Source organism: Arachis hypogaea, chromosome 17 (assembly GCF_003086295.3).
Source record: "Arachis hypogaea cultivar Tifrunner chromosome 17, arahy.Tifrunner.gnm2.J5K5, whole genome shotgun sequence".
Lineage (NCBI taxonomy): Eukaryota > Viridiplantae > Streptophyta > Magnoliopsida > Fabales > Fabaceae > Arachis > Arachis hypogaea.
In genome coordinates this window covers 2,178,587-2,198,347 of record NC_092052.1, presented here as the reverse complement: position 1 = coordinate 2,198,347, position 19,761 = coordinate 2,178,587, and the positions used below count along the sequence as shown (strand labels likewise).

The window sequence follows — 19,761 nt, the reverse complement described above, 5'->3', positions numbered from 1 at the left end:
TAATCCAAAAATTGGACCCTAATGGATTTCAATTTATTGTCCCGTACTTTACTAACTCTTTTTATAGCTCAAATTACAAAAAGAAAATCATTGATTATATTTTAGTCTTTAATTTTAGAAATTAAAATCAAGTCTTTAATAGAAATATAGAATGATATCCGATGTTGGTGCAACTAGAATAAAAGTCGAAAATATTGATCAAGCTATGATTTTGTTGACGTTATTATCTCTGTCATATGATAATTTCTATAATATCATGTTATATAATAAATCTGAAATTACAATGCAAAATACTAAAGATGTATTGTTGAAAAAAAAAATTAAAAGTTAGTATCTGAATCCAACACAAACAATCCTACTAATGAATTGTTTATGACGAGAGGTCGTAGTTAAGAAAAAAGGTCCAAAAACTTAAGTAAGAGTAGATCAAAATCAAAGTCTCGAAAGCACAAATTTATAAAGTGCTTCCATTGTCACCAATTAGGACACATTAGAACAAATTGTCCACAAAGAAAGAAAAAAAAAAGTCTTTCAACATAATAATTGATGGTTTTAGAGATAGTGATACTGATTCTCCTCTAATTGTATTCACTGGTAACTAAGAGACGAATGGATCATAAATTTTGATGCATCATTTCACATAACACTTAACAAATATATTTTTATTTTCTACAGAAATATGAATAGAAATGCCCACCTAGAATACAATATAGGTGAAGGACAAGTCAAAATCAAATCATATGATGGAACTAATACATTACTCCATGCATGGCACGTACCAAGACTAGAAAAAATCTGATTTCATTGAGCACCATAGTTAAAAATGGGTACAAATTCATAGGCGAGGAAGATTTCTTAAAGATATTCAAAGGTTTGATGGCGGTGATGAAAAAAAAGTTACACGAAGGGACCTACATATTGCTGAAAAGTACAATAAGAGGAAGTGTTGCTATTCTATCCTCTGAGAAAAATGATAATGATGCTACACAATTGCTCCACATACGGCTTGATCACATGAGTAAGAAAGGAATGTCCATATTTGCTAACAGAGGCTTGTTAAAAGGCTTTAAGAGTTGCAAACTTGGTTTCTGTGAAAACTGTATCTTTGGAAAGCAGAAATGAGTAAAGTTCGGCACTGAAAAACACAATAGCAATAAAATATTAGAGTATATCCACTCATATGTGTAGGGTCCTGCCCCTATCAACTCTCTAGGTGAAACTCACTATTTACTCACATTGATTGATGATTATTTCAGAAAAGTTTGGGTCTATTTCTTGAAGAAAAAATATGGAGTGTTTGTCAGATTCAATCAATGGAAAGTCATGGTTGAGAAGCTAACCGAGCAGTCAGTCAAGTGACTGAGAGCTGACAATGACAAAAAATTTTGCAGTAAAAAATTTGTAGAGATCTGCAAAGATGATGGCATATGAGACATCATACTGTACCAGGAACACCACAGCAAAATGGAGTTGCAAAACAAATGAACAGAACACTTCTACAGCATGCACAATACATGTAAATCAATATTGGTCTTCCTAAATCGTTTTGGGTTGAAACGGTCAATACAGCTACATACCTGATTAATGGATCTTCATTAACTACAATTGATCAATTTTACAAGAGTCAAGAGGTATGATCCAGTCGACCTGTTAATTATTAAGATATGAAGATATTTGGTTTTCATGCAAATGCCCACGTTAGTGATGGTAAACTTGAGGTGAGGACAAAAAGGTGCATATATTTCTAGGGTATACACGAGAAGTGAAAGGCTATAGACTGTGTTGTATAGAAAAGGCAGGTTCTCCTAACATTATTCTCAATAGAGATGTCACTTTTTATGAGGCGGCAATGATAAATTAGAAGAAGGAACTTAAAATAGATCAGGTAGAAACAGATCATAGTGTTCAGAAGCAAGTGTGGTGCTAGAAGTCGACAATAGAAAGATAAAGCAACGAGAAAAAGAAATTCATCCCATTAGTTCAGAGACTGCTCAACCTGAAGAAGAACAAATAGATAAATCCGATGAACGAGTTACTGGCGAAAAAACTAGAGAAGTAGAACCATATAGTATTGCTACTAGCAGCAGAGAGAAGCGACAAGTTTAGAAGCCAAAAAGATATTAAAATTAAGGGAAAGTCTAGGAGGCCAGCAATTTTTTAAAAAGTTGGCCAACATTTAATCATCAAAAGAAAATTGAACGATTCTACACTATTGAATTTAATCTTACATTATTAAAAATATTATTCATGACCAATTGATGGTTACAAAATATAAAAATTACTGCTCCCTAACACTCCTCTAAAATTAATTTTCTGATTGCATTTGACTCATTGGAAGCACATCCTATATATTTCGCATTGGCTATGGTAGATGACGTGGTAGAAGATAAACCAAGTTCCTATTATGAAGTAATTCGCAACATGGAGTCAAAGCAATGGCTAGTCGCAATGAAAGAGGAGATCGAGTCTCTTCATAAAATCAAACATAGGAGCTAGTAGAAGAAGGAAAAAATAGTAATTAGATTCAAATGGGTCTTCAAAAAAAAAAAAAAAAAGGAAGGAATTCTTTGAGTTGAACCCCCAAAAATAGCATAGGGCTTTAGTCAAAAGAAGGGTATCAACTTTATCGAAATATTCTCTCCTATTGCAAAGCGTAGCTCTATTCGAGTCATATTTACTACTGTAAATATGTTTGACCTGGAGTTAAAACAACTTGATGTAAAAATAGCGTTCTTATATCTTGAGTCAACCAGGAGGATTCACATATCCTGAGAAGAAAGACCATGTTTATTTGTTGGAGTCATTGTGTGACTTGAAATAGTTCCAAAGCAGTGGAATAAAAAGTTTGATGTATTTATGATCAGTATTGGTTATAACAAAAACGAGAGAAATAGAAGATAATAAAGATGAACAATAAATAATAGAATTTATTTTTTGGTTTTGATTTTTTTTTTTTTTTTGGTTTGAGATTTTTAGTTTAAGATTATTTGATTTTAACTTTTTATTGTATAAAGATATTTTTTCATATTAATAAAAAGATCATTTAGTCTTTTAGCCAAAAAATTCAAAAATATATATTTATTTTTTTATAATTATTTGTAAAAGTATTTTAGTATATATAGTTATAGAATAATTTAAAAAAAATAAAAATAAATGCCGATTAAGATCATATAATTTTCGTGACATTTTTTATTCACCTAAACTTTTATCATATAGATACATATTAATTAATCATCTTACTAACATCTTATTTATATAGATTATTTAGAAGGAAAAAAAATCCCCTAATCTTCTGTATGTTGGATCATGTGCCTATTAATTGTATCATTCAATTTTATCTAATCTTATATATACTAACGTGGCTCTATAGTCTATATATAATTTTCTTAAGGAGAAAAACAAAAAACTACTATTCAAACCTAATTTGATCATTGTCTATATAAATGCAATATCAAATATTAATATAAAGATATAAAAAGATTTTTCAATCCCTAAATTAGAGGAAGCTGTTACCTCTTGTGGCGGTAAACAGGCACTACAAATTGGGCTAATAGTTTAGGGGAATTTTTCTTCTCACTCATATTTGTATAGGTTAAAATTACTTTAAACCTTCAAGTGTTGAAGACTTAAGAGTGCTAATTAAGTGTTAATAACACTAACACAACTCTATTGGGAGCTTCGTTCTTCACACTTCACAGAATCAGGTAACAATAATCTTTCAATCCCACTCTTCCAAATAACAACAAATTATGTATGCTTTAATTATTTTTTTTTAATTTAATTTAATTATTTCTTTGTCTGTGAGTTTTGTTTTTGGATCATACATACAGCGCCACATGCAGTTCATTAGTAGAATAGAAGATACTATAGATTAAAGAATCATAAACCTTTTGTTGTTTGCTTTGATTATGTGCATAATTATCCAGTTTTCAACCGAAAGAATTCTAAAAACGTAGTTCTTAATCTTATAATTAAATGATGAAGAATCAATTGAGTCATAAAATATTAATTTGTTGGTGAATGCTATCCTACCATCTCTAAAGTAACATGTAAGTTATCATCTTTTAATTGGGTGTTTATTTTAACCTGAGTTACCTTCTTTACTCTTTCGTTGCGTCTCCCAAGCATCACTGTCTCATTGGTGTTTCGTTTTCTCTTCCCAAATAATTCTTTTAGAAAAGGTACTATAACTTTCTCTAATTGTGTTTACTTCTCCTTTCGTTGTTATCATTATGTCTCCCAAGCATCACTGTCTCATTGGGCGTCTTATTTTTTCTTCCCAAATCATTCACTCCAATTCTCTCTAATTAAGTTTACTCCTCCCCATTGTACTCCTTCATCGTTGTCGTTACGCCTCTCAAACATCACCATCTCATTGGGTGTCTTATTTTCTCTTTCCAAATCATTCTTTTAGAAAAGGTACTTCAACTCTCTCTAATTATGTTTACTCCTTCCCACTCCTTTGTCGTCGTCGTTGTGCCTCCTAAGTATCATCATCTTGTTGGGTGTTCTATTTTCTTTTTTCCGTCCTCGTCTTCTAAGATATTATGAACTCTCATGAGATTAAAGTAACTCAAATTAAAATAAACACCCAATTAAAATATAACATATAAGAGAGGATAACTTACATGTAACTTGCCAATGAGTAATAGCTCAAATGGCATAATCTTCTCATACTCATCTAAGAGGTTGCGGGTTCGAATCTTCATATCTTTGGTAAAAAAAAATAATAATAACTTACATGTAACTTTTGAGAGAGTAAGATAGCATTCACCATTCCCTTAAAATATTGTTTCTTAACAAATTTGTTTAAAAAACCGTAAATTTGATGCTTTTTTTAATATTGAAATTCACTTTTAATTTGATTTTTTAATTAAAATTATATCAAACAATTAGCCATCTATAATTAGGGTCAATGTCTTCTGGAAAAAAGGAATGAAGGGTGGATCAGGATATGGAAAGAAATCATGATACGTTTTATTTTTTCCATTTTGGTAATTAAAGAATTCATGAAACGAATTTAATCGTAAAATTGTATACAAAATTTAATTAGTAGTCCATGAATTTTCTCCCATCATCTTTATTCCCAAATGGAATTGATCCTTCTTTGGATGTAATTAATTCTTTCAATAAATTTTATTTTTTACGAAAACAATGTTATTATAATAAATCACGGTCAAGATATTTTATAGATAATACTTATCATATTATTTAATGGGTTTAATTTTTATGCACGGTGTAAAACGTTTTACACAATTGTGTAATTTCAATAACCTTTTTTTCGATGATCACGCGGTTAATATAAAAGATAATTATTTATTAATATAATATTATGTGATTAGATACACTTGTATAAAAATTAAATTATTATTTAATTAGACTAAGTGATTTTGATAACATTTTCGTTTTACAGGATTTGAATTATTGTGATCTAGGTCTTTGGGAGTGGAACTTCATTCTTCATCAGTGCTCTCAAACCCTTGTTTTGTTGGTATGTCTCTGGCTTCTATAACTAATTCTTGAATACATAATTTTAAGAATAATTTTGTATCTTATAGAAAAGGTTTTGATGGAAACTCAGGTGAAGTCGACTCCACGTGAAGTTGATATCTGAGAGCCGTTAGATAAAAATTTAGTCAAAACAGTCAAATCATCTAACGGCTCTTAGGTATCAACTTCACGTGAAGTCGACTTCACCTGAGTTTTCACCAAAAGGTTTAATTTCATAAAGAAAATTTAAAAGCCTGTTAGGTATACAAACACAACAACTAGTCGATAGTTGACAACTTCATCTATAAAAGATTTCTATTCCGAAAATCCTAGAGATTCGGTAAAATCTGTTTTCGAATTTCCTTAAAGTATAAATGATTCAAATTCGATTAATTCTTTTTTATACTACACTCTTTAATATTATTATTACTATTATTAATACATTTTATTTAAGATTTGGTTTAGTAAAATTTTTTAAAGAGGTGTTTGTATTTTTTTTATTATTTGAAAAGCACAAATTTTTCATTTGTTTTTTGTAATTTAAAAAAATTATGTGTTTGTATTTATAACTTTTAAAAAATGCAAGTGTTTTTGAAAATATCTAAAGTTGAATTTTTCAAACATAATTTATAATTATCAAAATTAAAAATTTAATATAATTTTATATATTAATTAGTATTTAAATTTAATTCTTATATTAATATCTATTATAATATTTTTAAATTTTAAAAAATATTTTATTAAACGTATTTATTGTTGTTCGTATTTATTAAAAATTATTTTTAATTACTAATTTTAAAAATAGAATTTTACCAAATCAAGCGTAATTAGAGAAACCAAAACCTCTAAGTAAATCTTTATTTTCTTTAATCCCACACAATAAAAAAAAGTAAGCATTTGTTTTAAGAAAAAGGGGTAAAAATCCTATCTACTATATCTTTATCTTTACAGGATTCTTGTCAACAACAATAGAATGTGATTCTTTAAAGTACAAAATCAAGACAACCTTCAATTTAAGAAATAGCCTTGAATTTTTTCCCAAATATATTTTTTGAATATAATCATTATTATTTTATTTATACTTAAGATATTACTCGCATATTATTAAATACAATATGAATCTCTAATAAAAAAATCAACGTGCGAGCTAATATCTTTTAAACAATATCATTCTTTTTTTTAAATTTGTTTTTATTTTAAATTTTAAACTTTAAATTTTAAATTTTAAATTCTATTAATCTTAAATATCTAAAAAATAATTTTATAATAAAAATTAATTAGTATTGAACAACTAAGATAGCGTTTAGAAGAGAGATACAGAGACAGAAATTAAAATAAATTTAAGAAATAATAATAAAATTCTAATTTAATTTGCACAAAAAATATAGTTGGAACTAATTAATTGAAATGAGATTATTTTAAGTATAAATATTATTAAAGTTTTTGTCTCTTTTTCCAAAAATAATAAATTTCAGTCTCGTGTGTCCTTACTTTTTGGAGGTACTAAGATACTGAAATTTTAAAGATAGAGACTGAAATTTTAATTCCACTCTTTGAATCAACAAATATAATACTAAATCCCAGTCTCCCAATATCTCAAAATAAACGCTACCAAAAAATTAATTTTTTATATTTATATCTATCTAATTACAAAAATATAATTTATATATCAAAATCAATCACTAATATAAAATATATATTAAAATATAAAATACACATTTAAAATAAATTAAATACCATAACATATATATTTATAAATAAATATATAATAATTAATTTTAATAAATAATTTTAGTGTACATATAATATAATTAATTCCCTTAATATAAGATACGATGATGATTATATTCAAATACCCACAACTTTCTTTTTTTTTTTTTCTTTTTCTTCCTAACTATGCCAAAGATTTTTCTTAGAAGGCAAAGAAAGAAAGAGAAAGCAAGTAGTTTGTTCCTGAATAGCTGGAAAGCTATGAAGCATCTAAACATGGCTTATGTCATGCCCCCCTTCATTCCATCGCCGCTTCAAAACGTTGACCTTCAAACTTTTTTTTATTATTTTAATTACCAAAAAAAAAAAACGCCTTTGTTTACCATTAATCCGTAGGTTACTCCATTTGACTTTACTCCACCAAAAAGAATTTAAAAATCAAAACCCACATTACTTAGAAAAAACATGACATTAATCTACCAATTTATGAGCATGACTCAAAACGTGTGACAAAGAAAATTCAACTTCACGCTATTGATTTAAATTTTAAAGAAATATTATTAGTAAAAATAATTAAATAAATATCTTATAAGTAATATATATTGTTTAATTTTAATTCAGATATTTGGATAAGATTTCGATTACTACTTTCTCGAATATACATTTAACTTAAAATAATTGTAGTTTAATATGTTACTTACTCTGCTGCATTAATTAAAAGATATTATACTTTTACAAAATCAATTAGATAGGGAAGTTAGATTTGAAAAAAAGGAATTAAAATCTTGTATAAAATTAACATTTGAGAATTATAATTAATAATCCTAATTAATTAGATTGGACTCACTCTCCTCCTTTTCTATATATATAAATATAAAATTCAGTTCAAGTTGTTCTCTCTCTCTCTCTCTCTCTCTCCCTCCTTTCATCTAATTCTTCCACTTACCCTTTTTTTCTCTCTCCTCTTTTTAGTATTTTTCTGCATAAAGTTGCAGACTTTGGCGTCTCCTCTTTCCCCTTGAGGCTCCAAGTCAGTGAATTTTTTCATGGTAACCATCAACACCATAGTCTTTGATATGCATTATGTTCTGAATTATGATGGTTTTTCTGTTCAATGCGTCAACTACTATCATATGCTTCTTTGTTTTTTGTTTTTTTAATTCTATCGTGAAATTAATTTGTTTACTTTTCCATGTAAAGCAAGAATCTTTGTTTAATGGGGTTGTTCCTTTTTCTCCCACAAGGCATGATAACATTCTGGATTTGTTCCACCAAAAAAGTTAAAAATCTTCACCAATAATTTTAGCTAATATTTGATTTTGAAACCGATTTGATGTTGATGGCTTGATGGCTATTACTTATTATTGCCTCATTATGATTATTATGATCCTTGTTTTTTGATGCGTGGTAGGTGTTTGATGTTTTGTGTCACAGATGCCAAGTGTTAATCCTGACCCAAGTGACAAAGATGCTGAGCCATTTGTTGAAGTTGACCCTACTGGACGCTATGGTAGATACACAGAGCTATTAGGATCTGGTGCTGTGAAGAAAGTGTACCGTGCATTTGATCAAGAAGAAGGTATAGAAGTTGCATGGAACCAAGTGAAGCTGAGAAATTTCTGTGATGACCCTGCCATGGTGGATAGGCTTTACTCTGAGGTGAGGCTTCTGAGAAGCTTAGCACACAAGAACATCATTGCACTCTACAGTGTTTGGAAGGATGAGAACAAGAACACACTGAATTTCATCACTGAGGTTTGCACAAGTGGGAATCTGAGGGAGTATAGGAAGAAGCATAGACATGTTTCATTGAAGGCACTTAAGAAGTGGTCAAAGCAGATTCTTAGAGGGTTGAATTATTTGCACACTCATGAACCCTGCATCATCCATAGGGACTTGAATTGCAGCAATGTTTTTGTCAATGGGAATGTTGGCCAGGTAAATCTATTTTCCCCTCAAATTCTGGTTTTTTATTTTTCCTTCAATTATTCATTGATTGCGTCTTTCACAAGTTAAAAATAAAAACTTTTCAAAAAATTGGAGCAGTATCCTTTGATTTTATACATGTGTAGGATCTAAATATCTAACTTCAACAAGGCACGGTGTCTCATTTTAGGTTGGCAAAAATGGTCAAACTATATACCTTAAGCTATTGTATTACGTATCTTAGCCCCAAATTAGTCCCGAAATCAGCCACGTGCACTAAAATAATCCGCCGAAATTCCAATTGCACCAATTACGTATCTGAAATTGGTGCAATTGGGATCTGGAAGACTATTTTAGTGTAGGCGGCTAATTTCAGAGACCACTCTAGGGTTTATCTCTGAATATTTTTAATCTTCTACCTAACTAACATTCTTTTGCTTATGGGACTCTTGGTGTATGATTATATCAGCACGAACTGTGCAATTACTTTGTCTCAGTATCAAATTAATAACCAAAGTTCCAATCTTATTAGGTTAAGATTGGTGACTTGGGTTTGGCTGCAATTGTGGAGAAGAACCATTCAGCACACTCGATCCTCGGCACGCCGGAATTCATGGCACCGGAGCTATACGACGAGCACTACACGGAACTGGTGGACATATACTCATTTGGGTTGTGTGTATTGGAGATGGTGACACTTGAGATTCCTTATAGTGAGTGTGACAATGTTGCAAAGATCTACAAGAAGGTTTCTTCTGGTGTGAGGCCAGATGCACTGAAAAAGGTTAAGGATTCAGAGGTGAAGGCATTCATTGAGAGGTGCATTGCTCAACCAAGGGCAAGACCTTCTGCTTCTGAGCTTCTTAAGGATTCTTTCTTTGATGAACTTGAAGAAGATGATGAAAATGATGAAACTGATTTGTGATTGTTCATGCTAAATTTTGTGTTCTATGTCAGATATAAAAAAATGTTCATGTGTTTTTCTTTACTTTATTTTTTTTAATATAAAGTATTCATTTTTCCCCTTTTCCTTTTCCTTCTAGTTTCTGTGTCAATTTGTCTCTTGGCTAAGACCAAGTCTCTTTTTTTTGGGTAGGGTGTGAAATTTGATAAATTTGAACATGGCTTAAAGTAGTTCAACCTAGGGAAGGTTTGATTGGTGATGTTGTCATTTTATAGATTTTGTACATAGGAATTTCTTACTTATAATGATATATAGTTTTCTGTTTTTAAATTTCAAATATTTCATATTAGAAGTTTATACAACAATTGTAAACCAACAAATAGTTCTAAGATTTTACTTATTGAACATATTTTGCATTGTAAACCAACGAAATGAAAAAAATAATTTGGTTTGGAAAATCAAAAGGTTTGTTTCTAATATCAAGCACCTTATCATTGACATATTCAACTTTGCAAAATAGGGCTTGAAACAATCAAAATAAGAAAAATACTCACGGACAACAATCCAACGATGACTCGGTCCCAAAATTCGAATCATCTTTTTCTGAATATATTCCTTACCGTCATTCAAATTCAAATATCGGCCACCTCCTAACTAAGATAAGATAAGATGGCCAAACCTATATAAAAGGGAGTCGCAAGTACGTTATACACACCCCTAAAACTCTACTTTTAAAATCTATTCTAATTTGAATGTCGAAGTGTCCTTACAAGTTACCCTTCACCATTCGCCCGACTAGAGACCGTAAAGCTTATCAGTCGGACAGCTGTGATTCCCTATATTCCAAGTAACTCACAAGCAGTATGGAAACAAGCAATTCAAAAAAAGAAAAATTAATTTTCTTCATATGATTTGAAAGTCAGAAAAAGAAAAGTCAAATGTATTTATTATTTAGCATGATTTGAGCAATATGATGATACTTGTGTCTTGTGGACAGCATACAGAAGATAACTAGCACAAGAAAACTGAGCTGTTTTCAGAATTTAAAATGTGGGACAAACGGCTATTGGGAATAAAGCTACTAATTAAGCTTAATAGTGAAGAGATTTATGTGTGAACCTAAAAAGGGGGCATATGTAGAATATTTATTAGTGGTGCAATCCCACTCAATGTTGTTGGGAAATTATTTCATGGACCCCCTTTGGCCTTGTGATTTGTGTGTGTATGCCACCAATGTTTTTTTTTTTAATTTCTTTGCTCCTTAAAGCAATAAACACTATGTATATTGCCTTTAAAGTTTTGTTAACCCTATATCTTGGGTGGTTGGTTTTCATTTTTTAATATTCTTCTTTCGATCTTCTTTTTCTCAAAAGTGTGATACTACATTTACAATTTGGTGACTATTCATTTCAAATTGTTTTCACGTAAATATGATAATTAAAAATTGTAGATGATAATTTAGTTAAATATGTTAAATTATGAGTTAATATTTAAATTAACCTTTGTAGTTACACTCACACCTCAATCTGGTCTCTAATTTTTTGACATTCAATTTGATTTTTCAACTTAGTATTAATAACTCAAATTAGTCTCTGAATTTGTTTTTGTCACATAACGGTTAATGATATGTTGAAATAGATTGATAGCTTCTACTGACAGCTTATTTGTCCGTTTAAATAAGTATTGGGTTCGAATCTTGCCTTGTCATGCAACAACAGCAACAGACCATTAAATGAAGCTCAAATTCACGACGGATTAGTGATTGACTTGTCGAATTGAGGGATACCGTGAACAACTAAAAAAAAAAAGTGACAATTGAATCTTTTTTTTACCTTAATTTGTTCTTTACAAAGCATTTAAAATTATAATTCTAATTTTACTTAAAGATTTTAAAATATTTAGGTTAGAACCAATTTTTGAGTATTATCTCATCAAACTATTTATTAGTTCTCACTTGTTTTTTTTCGTATAAAGATAATTTTAGTGAGTGATGATCTTACAATTTATAAAGAAAAAGAAAATGTGATTCAAGTTTTTGACAAAAATCATGATAATAATTTTGGCAGGCTATGTGACCACGTCTTTGATGCTCAGCCCACTAAGCAACGATTGGCTACCAAGACCAAACCAAAATGTACATTACACCTACTTCACTTGATCACCTCTAAACCCTAAACCATAAACCCTAAACGAATTTTTTTTTTTTTTTGTGACTACTTTACCTCTAGATTTGATTGAATTATAGGAATCTTGGTTAGGCTAATATTATATGTACAATTTTTGTGTATTTGTTTAATATATGATTTTTTGTTTGTTCGATAAATAAAAATATTTGTCAAACATTTAAATAAAATTGGAGATAAGAGAATGTAGTCCATGAAAATGAGTTAATTCCTAAGGAAGGGTGCCCATAAGATATTCAATTAAATAACAGTTATTGGTGTTATGTGTTGGCTCTTATATTAATATTAATTTCTTCGTTGTCATATCATATATATATAGCCTATGGTAGTGGAATATAATAAAGATTATTCGCTCAAATATGTTCATATATGTTACTTGAAAAAATTGTGTCAACATACAGGTTTATACGATATGACTTAAACAGAACTTGATGCATGGTTACAGAATCCAATACATATAGATATAATAAATAATAAAATAAAACATTATTTTAATCTTCAAAATAAAATTTAATTTGATTTTTAATATTTTAAATATTTTATTTCAGTCTCAAAAATTTTAAATAGATTTAATGTTATCCTACCACTACAAGAATTTGACAAATTAACGACGGATTTTTGTGAGAAATATTTTTTGTCACTAATCCGTCACTAACTTACAAGAAATTAGTGAGGTATTAACGACAAAATTAATGAGCGGTCACAAAATATCCGAACTTGAGAAAAGTGAATGATTAGCGAGAGATTCACGAGTAAGTTTGTTTCTCGCAAATTGACTTTTGTAGCTAAAAAAAGAGCGAGAAAAATTTTCTCGCTAATTTGTCACAAATTAATTAGCGAGTGACAATGTTCTAGCAAATCAATCACTTAGGGATTCAATTGAATAAAAGTAAAGTAGTGAGGGATATTATTGTCACTATTCCGTCGCAATTGTTTGATATACAATTAGCGAGAAACAATTCACACACTAGTTCGTCGCTAAATAAACTTTGTGCAAAAAGTCTAATTAGTGAGGAACAATGTTACTAGCTAATCCGTCACAAAGACTTGAAATACATTTTGCGAAGGACAATTTCCTAGCTAATTTGTCACCAAAGTTTTTATTTTTAGCGAGCAACTAGTTTCTCGCTAATTTGTCGCATAATATTGTCAAATTCAAAATTAGGATAGCGACAGAAAATAGTCGTCGCTAACTCGTCGCAATGTATAAATCATTCAATTAGGGAAGTGTTCCTTGCTAATTAGTCGCTAAAGTGGAAATACGGATATTGAGCACCTAGGACCTAAGTAGCGAGAAATTTGCGACCGTTTAACAACTGACATACTTTGTTCGCTGATTTCAAGTCGCTGATTAGCGGGCGAAATATATTTCTCGCTAAGTTGTCGCAAGTTTAGTTTCGCGAGCGACTTGACAACTGCAATTTCGCTGCAAAGCAAAAGCTATATCCTATCTATTTTGTAGCAAATTACTCGCTAATCTTGTTGGAAATTCGTCGCAGAGTTATAACAAATCCAAAACTAACCGAGAAAATCTTAGAAGTAAGTGATCGCAATTGAGTCACTAATCAAAAGCTTATTTAGTGAGGAATTAGCGACTGCTTAACAACTGATAGACTTTTCTCACTTATTTTATGTTGCTACTAATTTGTGAAAAAAAAAAACGTTAGTCCTTATTTCATTTTGCTGTAACAATCTAAGTTTTTGAAAAAATAAAATTAATATATTTGTTAAAAAATTTATTCTAAGAAAATTATTTTACTAAAAGTAATTAAATAAAGCTTTATGATATATATATATATATATATATATATATATATTGAAGCTTAAAAGTAATTAGGAGTCATAAGTAATTTTGATAATAATTGAAATTTAAATTAATTAAATTTTTTTTAAATATTATCTTTAGTATAATTGGATATTTGGTATAATTAAAATTGATTATTTTATATAATTCAAAATCAAGTTTTGGTAATAGAAAAAGAATAAAGTTAAATGATTTAAATTAGATAATAAATATTTCATATTTAAACTGTACTTTATAAAGTATAATTATTCTGTTTATTTTATAATTTAAATTAAAAATAATTATTTTAACTCAGTAATATCTATAACAATATATAATGGTAATACATGGATTTGGTGTCTAAAATTTCTTTCCAATATTACCCTTTCTAATTAACTTTCCACTTAACGTCAATTATTCGATTTAAAAAAACTTCCACCAATTTCTCTCACTTTATAATCACGTTATTAGAATAACTTTGTACTTTTCATCCACATCGTCTTCTTCCTTATTCCATTATCTTTTCTCGGGTCTTCATCTACTTTTATTAATTCTTTTTTATCTCTATGTATCTTTCTCCAATTTATTAAATCAATTATGTATTGAAATATTTTTATTTTTTTGACTCCAAAAGATTGTAAAAAGATAAACGACTCATAATTAAACATGCCAAAAACTCAATTACAAATTATCTATAAAACCTCTATTTTTAATGATACTATAAAAACTGATTATATTTTTTTAATAATTTGTGAGTGATGTCAGGTAGTATGAAATATGTTTATTTATGCTATATTAGGTCATGGTCAAGTAAGATTGAGAGAAGATAGAATACACATTTTTTGCAATTATATGGTTTACATAGATAATAAAGAATGAAGCGATTTTCTAAAGAGAAAAAAGTATGCTTAATCAAATTTTAACTGAAAAATAAATTGTTTTATCATTTGTGAGATTTAGAAGAGATAAAGACAAGGGAAAAAAATTAGTCTTAGTTTATATAGTTTAGTACTCACTACATACTCTTTAATATTGTATTCTAATTTTTAGTCTCGACTTTTAAACAACATAAATAGAGAATTCATTATATGCATACATGTAATTTTTAGAAAATAAAATTATGAAATGATAAATTAAATTTATGATTTATAATATCATTTAATTGATATATACCATTAATCATTTATTTTGTAATTTTTCTAAATAAATATATTAATTTTACTGTCATTATATTTTTAAAAATCGTATATGCAGTTAATTTTTGTGATAAGATTATGACACTAATATTTGAAAATAAAAATGTAGCAAGAAGGAGAAAAGGAATTGTAGTAAAAAATCCAATATATCAAGGATCAAGTTGTAATAATAATCAAAGCTTTTTTTTTCTAATATATTTTTTTCTTGCATAAATAACAGTTAAAAACTGTAAAGGTGTAATTTAAACTTTTTAAATAAGTAACTAAATCTAATATTTCAACTTAGAGTTTGCTACTACTAGCATTTTTTTAAAACTATTTTTATATTTTTTTTAAATACAACCAAACTACAATATTTTTATGTTTATTTAAGACATGGTAACATTTGATTATTTTACTATAATTATTTTGAGATTTTTCAATCAATACTTACTTTGTTATTTTTTTTAAATTTAAAATAACAAATTATATTACTTCTTTATTCATGTATAAAATTATTTTTATTTTAGGTTCTTTACATATTCAAATTACAACTTTATTATTATGTTTATATTTCACACAAGCTTGAGGATAATAATATATTTTTTCTCGGTAACATAACGTACTTATGAATAGATAAGTTTAATTTTGAAAAATAATTTTTGATTACATACTCACATTTCATCTCTATAAGAATATTGCATAAATAATAGAAAATAAGTAGATAATATACATGCTAATTTAGATAATCAAAATAAAATAAAATAAGTAGAAAAAATATAATTTAACTTTAAAATTCCTTAATTAATTTTTCACACTACTTTCATTTTAAATAATTTTTTTATATTTTCATATTAACTTATAACTTTAAATATAAAATTATAAAAAAGTAAATTTATTTAGAATGAAAGCAATGTGATTAAGTGTAATTTACTTAGATATGATTAAAAATTAATTGAATACTATATACAGTAAAAAATTAATATTATTGAAGGATAAAACTAAAATTTATTTTTATATATCGCTTTTTGTCCCCAACGTTTTCGTCCTATTTAAGTCCCTAATATTTCAAAATCATTTTAATTTTGTCCCGCCGTCAATTCTGTTAACGAATCTCTAACGGCACGATAATATTGAGTCAATTTTGAAGTTAGGGACAACTTTGGAACTTACCCCAAACGTTAGAGATAAAAATGATACTTTACTCAAAAAAATATGAAACTTTCAAGATAAAATGAAAAGATGTGACATTATATGTATTAGATAATTTAAAAAATACTTATTATAGAGAAAGTTAAAAATATTCTGACCTAAAAAAATTATTTAATAAAATTAAGAGAGAGAGAGTTGAAATTTTGTAACTAATAAAAAAGAATCACCACTATCAACCTATTAAATTTGAGTAATATCAAGTGATAATTAAGAAATAAACCAGAATGATAAATTTAAAAGTTTTTTTTATTTTCTTTTATATAGTGTTTTACTTTAAGTAATTACTTTTTATGGATAGTATTTAAATAACAAACAAAATAGTAAGAAGATTCGCATTAGTTATAAAAACTAATATCATTCTTATAGTACAATCACATTATTTCAAAACATACAATATGAAATAATAAAACATAGTTTAACTAATGTGCACAATAAAACAAACATAAAACTGCAGTCAAATATGAAAAGTAGTGACAATCTTCTATTCTAAGGTATTATATTAAATTGTAATTTAAATTTATAATTATTAGTTAAAAATTTACAATAATATACTATTTTTATTATATCAGTTAAAAATAATATATTTTGATACTATTTTTTAAGGCTACTAACATTAAATTTTGATAATTTGAACAAAAACTTTTAATACTTTGTCTTAATTTTTTTTAATTGATCAATAAAATTACTTAACATGCACATCAAGAAAAAAATTATTATTTTTATACATCTAGATATTTAAAAGACATAAAAATAAATTCTTTTAATAACACTTTAACAACTCATAAAAATTAACAGAACCAATGATTATAGATCAAAATGATAGACAAGATATAAAATTGTGATATGGTACTTGATGATAATTAAAGAGAAGGTGAGAGGAGAAAAAGAAAATAAAAAAGGAGAATAAAACAATATAACAATTATGGTAAGACAATGACAATCATGCATATAGAAAATAATAATAAAAAAAATAATAGTGTATGATACAATGAAAAAATATAATAAAAATATAAATAAAATTTAAAAAAAATAATAAAATTACAAATAATTTAAAAATTAAATATAAAATTTAGAATTATACATGAAGATAAAAAATACTTTAAATATAATATTTTATCTTTACTTTAAATTAAACACTGTTAAAAAAAATAAATAAACTTATATAATATTTATAAATAATTACTTTATAAATATTTATCTTAATTTTGTTATACATAATAATAATATAATAATAATTTTTTTAATTTTTTATTTAATTTAAATTTATAAATTTTGTACATTTTAAAATTTAAATAACTTATAAATTTTTATATTTATTTTTAAATATTTGTTATTCTTAATTTTTAAATTATTTTATAAAATTTATAATTTTAAAAATAAAAATTTTACAAAACTATATGTGAGTAAATTTTTCTTCCCCTTTCCCCCCAAATTGTTTTTCAGTAAACTGAGAAAAATTAATTTGTTCTTTTTTTAAAAAAAAAACAGCTCAGACTCCGACACTATTTTATCAAACCCCTCTAAAACCTCAAAGGCAAAAATCCAAAACCCTAATTACCCGCCCCGCACCCATTCTCCGAAATGGCTTCCGCAGCCTCTCCAAGAATACCCACCGAGACGGTGAAGAACGCCGTGGAGGCTCTCCTGAAGTGGCGAGATTCCAATTCCGAGTCTCACAAACCCAAACTCTTCGACGCCGACGAAGAATTCGTTTACTTAGTCGTCACTCTGAAAACCATCCCTCACAAATCCCGCGTTAACCCTTACAAGGTCCCTTTACCCCACTCTCTCCTCTCTCCCTTCAACGAAACTTGCCTCATCATCGACGACAGGTCCAAATCCAAACTCACTAAACAAGAAGCTCAAAAGAAGATCAAGGCCGATAACGTCGCCGTTTCCAAGGTCCTCAAGTTGTCGAAGCTGGCCTCCGATTACCGCCCTTTTGAGGCGAAGCGGAAGCTCTGTGATTCATATGATCTTTTTTTCGCTGATAAGAGAGTGGTGCCTTTGATGCCCAGGCTGTTGGGGAAGAAATTCTTTAAGAAGAAGAAGGTGCCGGTGCAGGTGGACTTGACTAAGAAGAATTGGAAGGAGCAGGTGGATAAGGCGTGTTCGTCGGCGCTTCTGTTTCTTGGAACGGGGACTTGTTGTGTTGTGAAGGTTGCCAAGGTTTCCATGGAGAGCGAGCAGATTGTTGAGAATATGATGGCTGCCATTGAGGGGGTTGTTGAGGTTGTGCCGAAGAAGTGGGCGAATGTGAGGTCCTTGCATGTTAAGCTTTACGAGTCGCTGGCGCTGCCTGTTTTCCAGGCTGTTCCGGAGGTGAAGTTGAGGATTGAGGGAAGTAAGGTTGAGGAGGCGGAGAAAGAGAAGCAGACGATGGGGGAGGAGGAAGAGGGCGAAGACCATAGTGGCGCGAAGGCGGTGAAGAAGAAGAAGAAGGGGAGGATTCATGAAGTTAGATACATGGATAGCGAAGTTGGTGAGGATAATGTTGAAGATGTGGCAGGTAGTGAGGATGATGGTGGTGGTGTTGTTATGGAGGAAGATTTAAAGGATGCTGGAAAAGGTAGTGGAGAATTGGCGAATAAGAAGAGGAAGAAAGGGGCATTGAGTGAGTTGAGCAGTGTCAAAGAATTGAAAAAATCTGTTAAGAGAAGTGGTAAAAAGGATAAATCTGCGAAAGTGATGAAGGAAAATTCCATCAAGAAGAATCAGAATAGTGAATTATCTGTTGAGGATGGAGATTCAGGAAAGAAGGGGAAGAATATCAAGAAGAAACTATCTCTATTGAAGTCAGAAGAAGCTGATTTGAAAAAGAAAGTGAGGGCCAAGAAAAGTAAGAAGGCTGCTTAAGGTTATTGTTAGGATTTACTGTTAGATTTCACTGCTTGATTTAACTCTTGGTGGCTGCCATGTGTTGTTTTCATTTGTTGAGTCCTCTGGCAGATTTTGTATCAAGCATAATTTGTTTTGTTATTCTTTTTGAGTTCTGTTTTGATCATTTTATAACTTGCTATTGCTACTATCCAATATTCCTATAATTGAGCTTTAGATTGATTTGTGAGAAGGAGAATCAAAATATTGTTTTCTCAGTTCAGAAAACTCTTTTAAGTTGTTTAGATTTCATATTGTCAGATAACTCCATAGAAATTATGAGACGAATGGTCCCTTACTTTAAAGTAAAAGGCTTATCAAAGTTTAGCTTGAAATTCTACTACCTCCTATTTTGCCTAAGTATATCTCTGAAATTATTGTCTTCGATATCTTGCATATTGGCTTCTAGTTTTGATTTCTTGAGCTCCAAGAATATTGGAAAATGGAAAATCTATTACTCTTGCTGACTTCTTTTTACAGATTGAGAGGATTAAAGAAGCT

General features: G+C 28.7%; 2 protein-coding genes across 2 annotated transcripts; both read left to right on the top strand.

Moving 5' to 3' along the window:
• The first annotated feature begins 8,087 nt into the window (after nt 1–8,087).
• Nucleotides 8,088–10,360, top strand: LOC112765855 (probable serine/threonine-protein kinase WNK11). Its single transcript, XM_025811715.2, has 3 exons — nt 8,088–8,249; nt 8,635–9,138; nt 9,659–10,360. The coding sequence occupies exons 1-3, from the start codon at nt 8,247–8,249 to the stop codon at nt 10,049–10,051; spliced, it is 900 nt and encodes a 299-aa protein (XP_025667500.1). The 5' UTR covers nt 8,088–8,246; the 3' UTR covers nt 10,052–10,360.
• A 7,510-nt stretch (nt 10,361–17,870) lies between these two features.
• On the top strand, nt 17,871–19,488 carry LOC112766592 (uncharacterized). Its single transcript, XM_025812492.3, has one exon. The coding sequence runs from the start codon at nt 17,965–17,967 to the stop codon at nt 19,237–19,239; it is 1,275 nt and encodes a 424-aa protein (XP_025668277.1). The 5' UTR covers nt 17,871–17,964; the 3' UTR covers nt 19,240–19,488.
• Nucleotides 19,489–19,761: the final 273 nt, after the last annotated feature.

Excerpts from the sequence above, each read along its gene's own strand:
- LOC112765855 (XM_025811715.2), top strand. Across the intron at positions 9,139-9,658 it reads TCAATGGGAATGTTGGCCAG|GTTAAGATTGGTGACTTGGG; the intron begins GTAAATCTATTT and ends CAATCTTATTAG.
- LOC112766592 (XM_025812492.3), top strand. The coding sequence starts at position 17,965 with ATGGCTTCCGCAGCCTCTCCAAGAATACCCACCGAGACGGTGAAGAAC.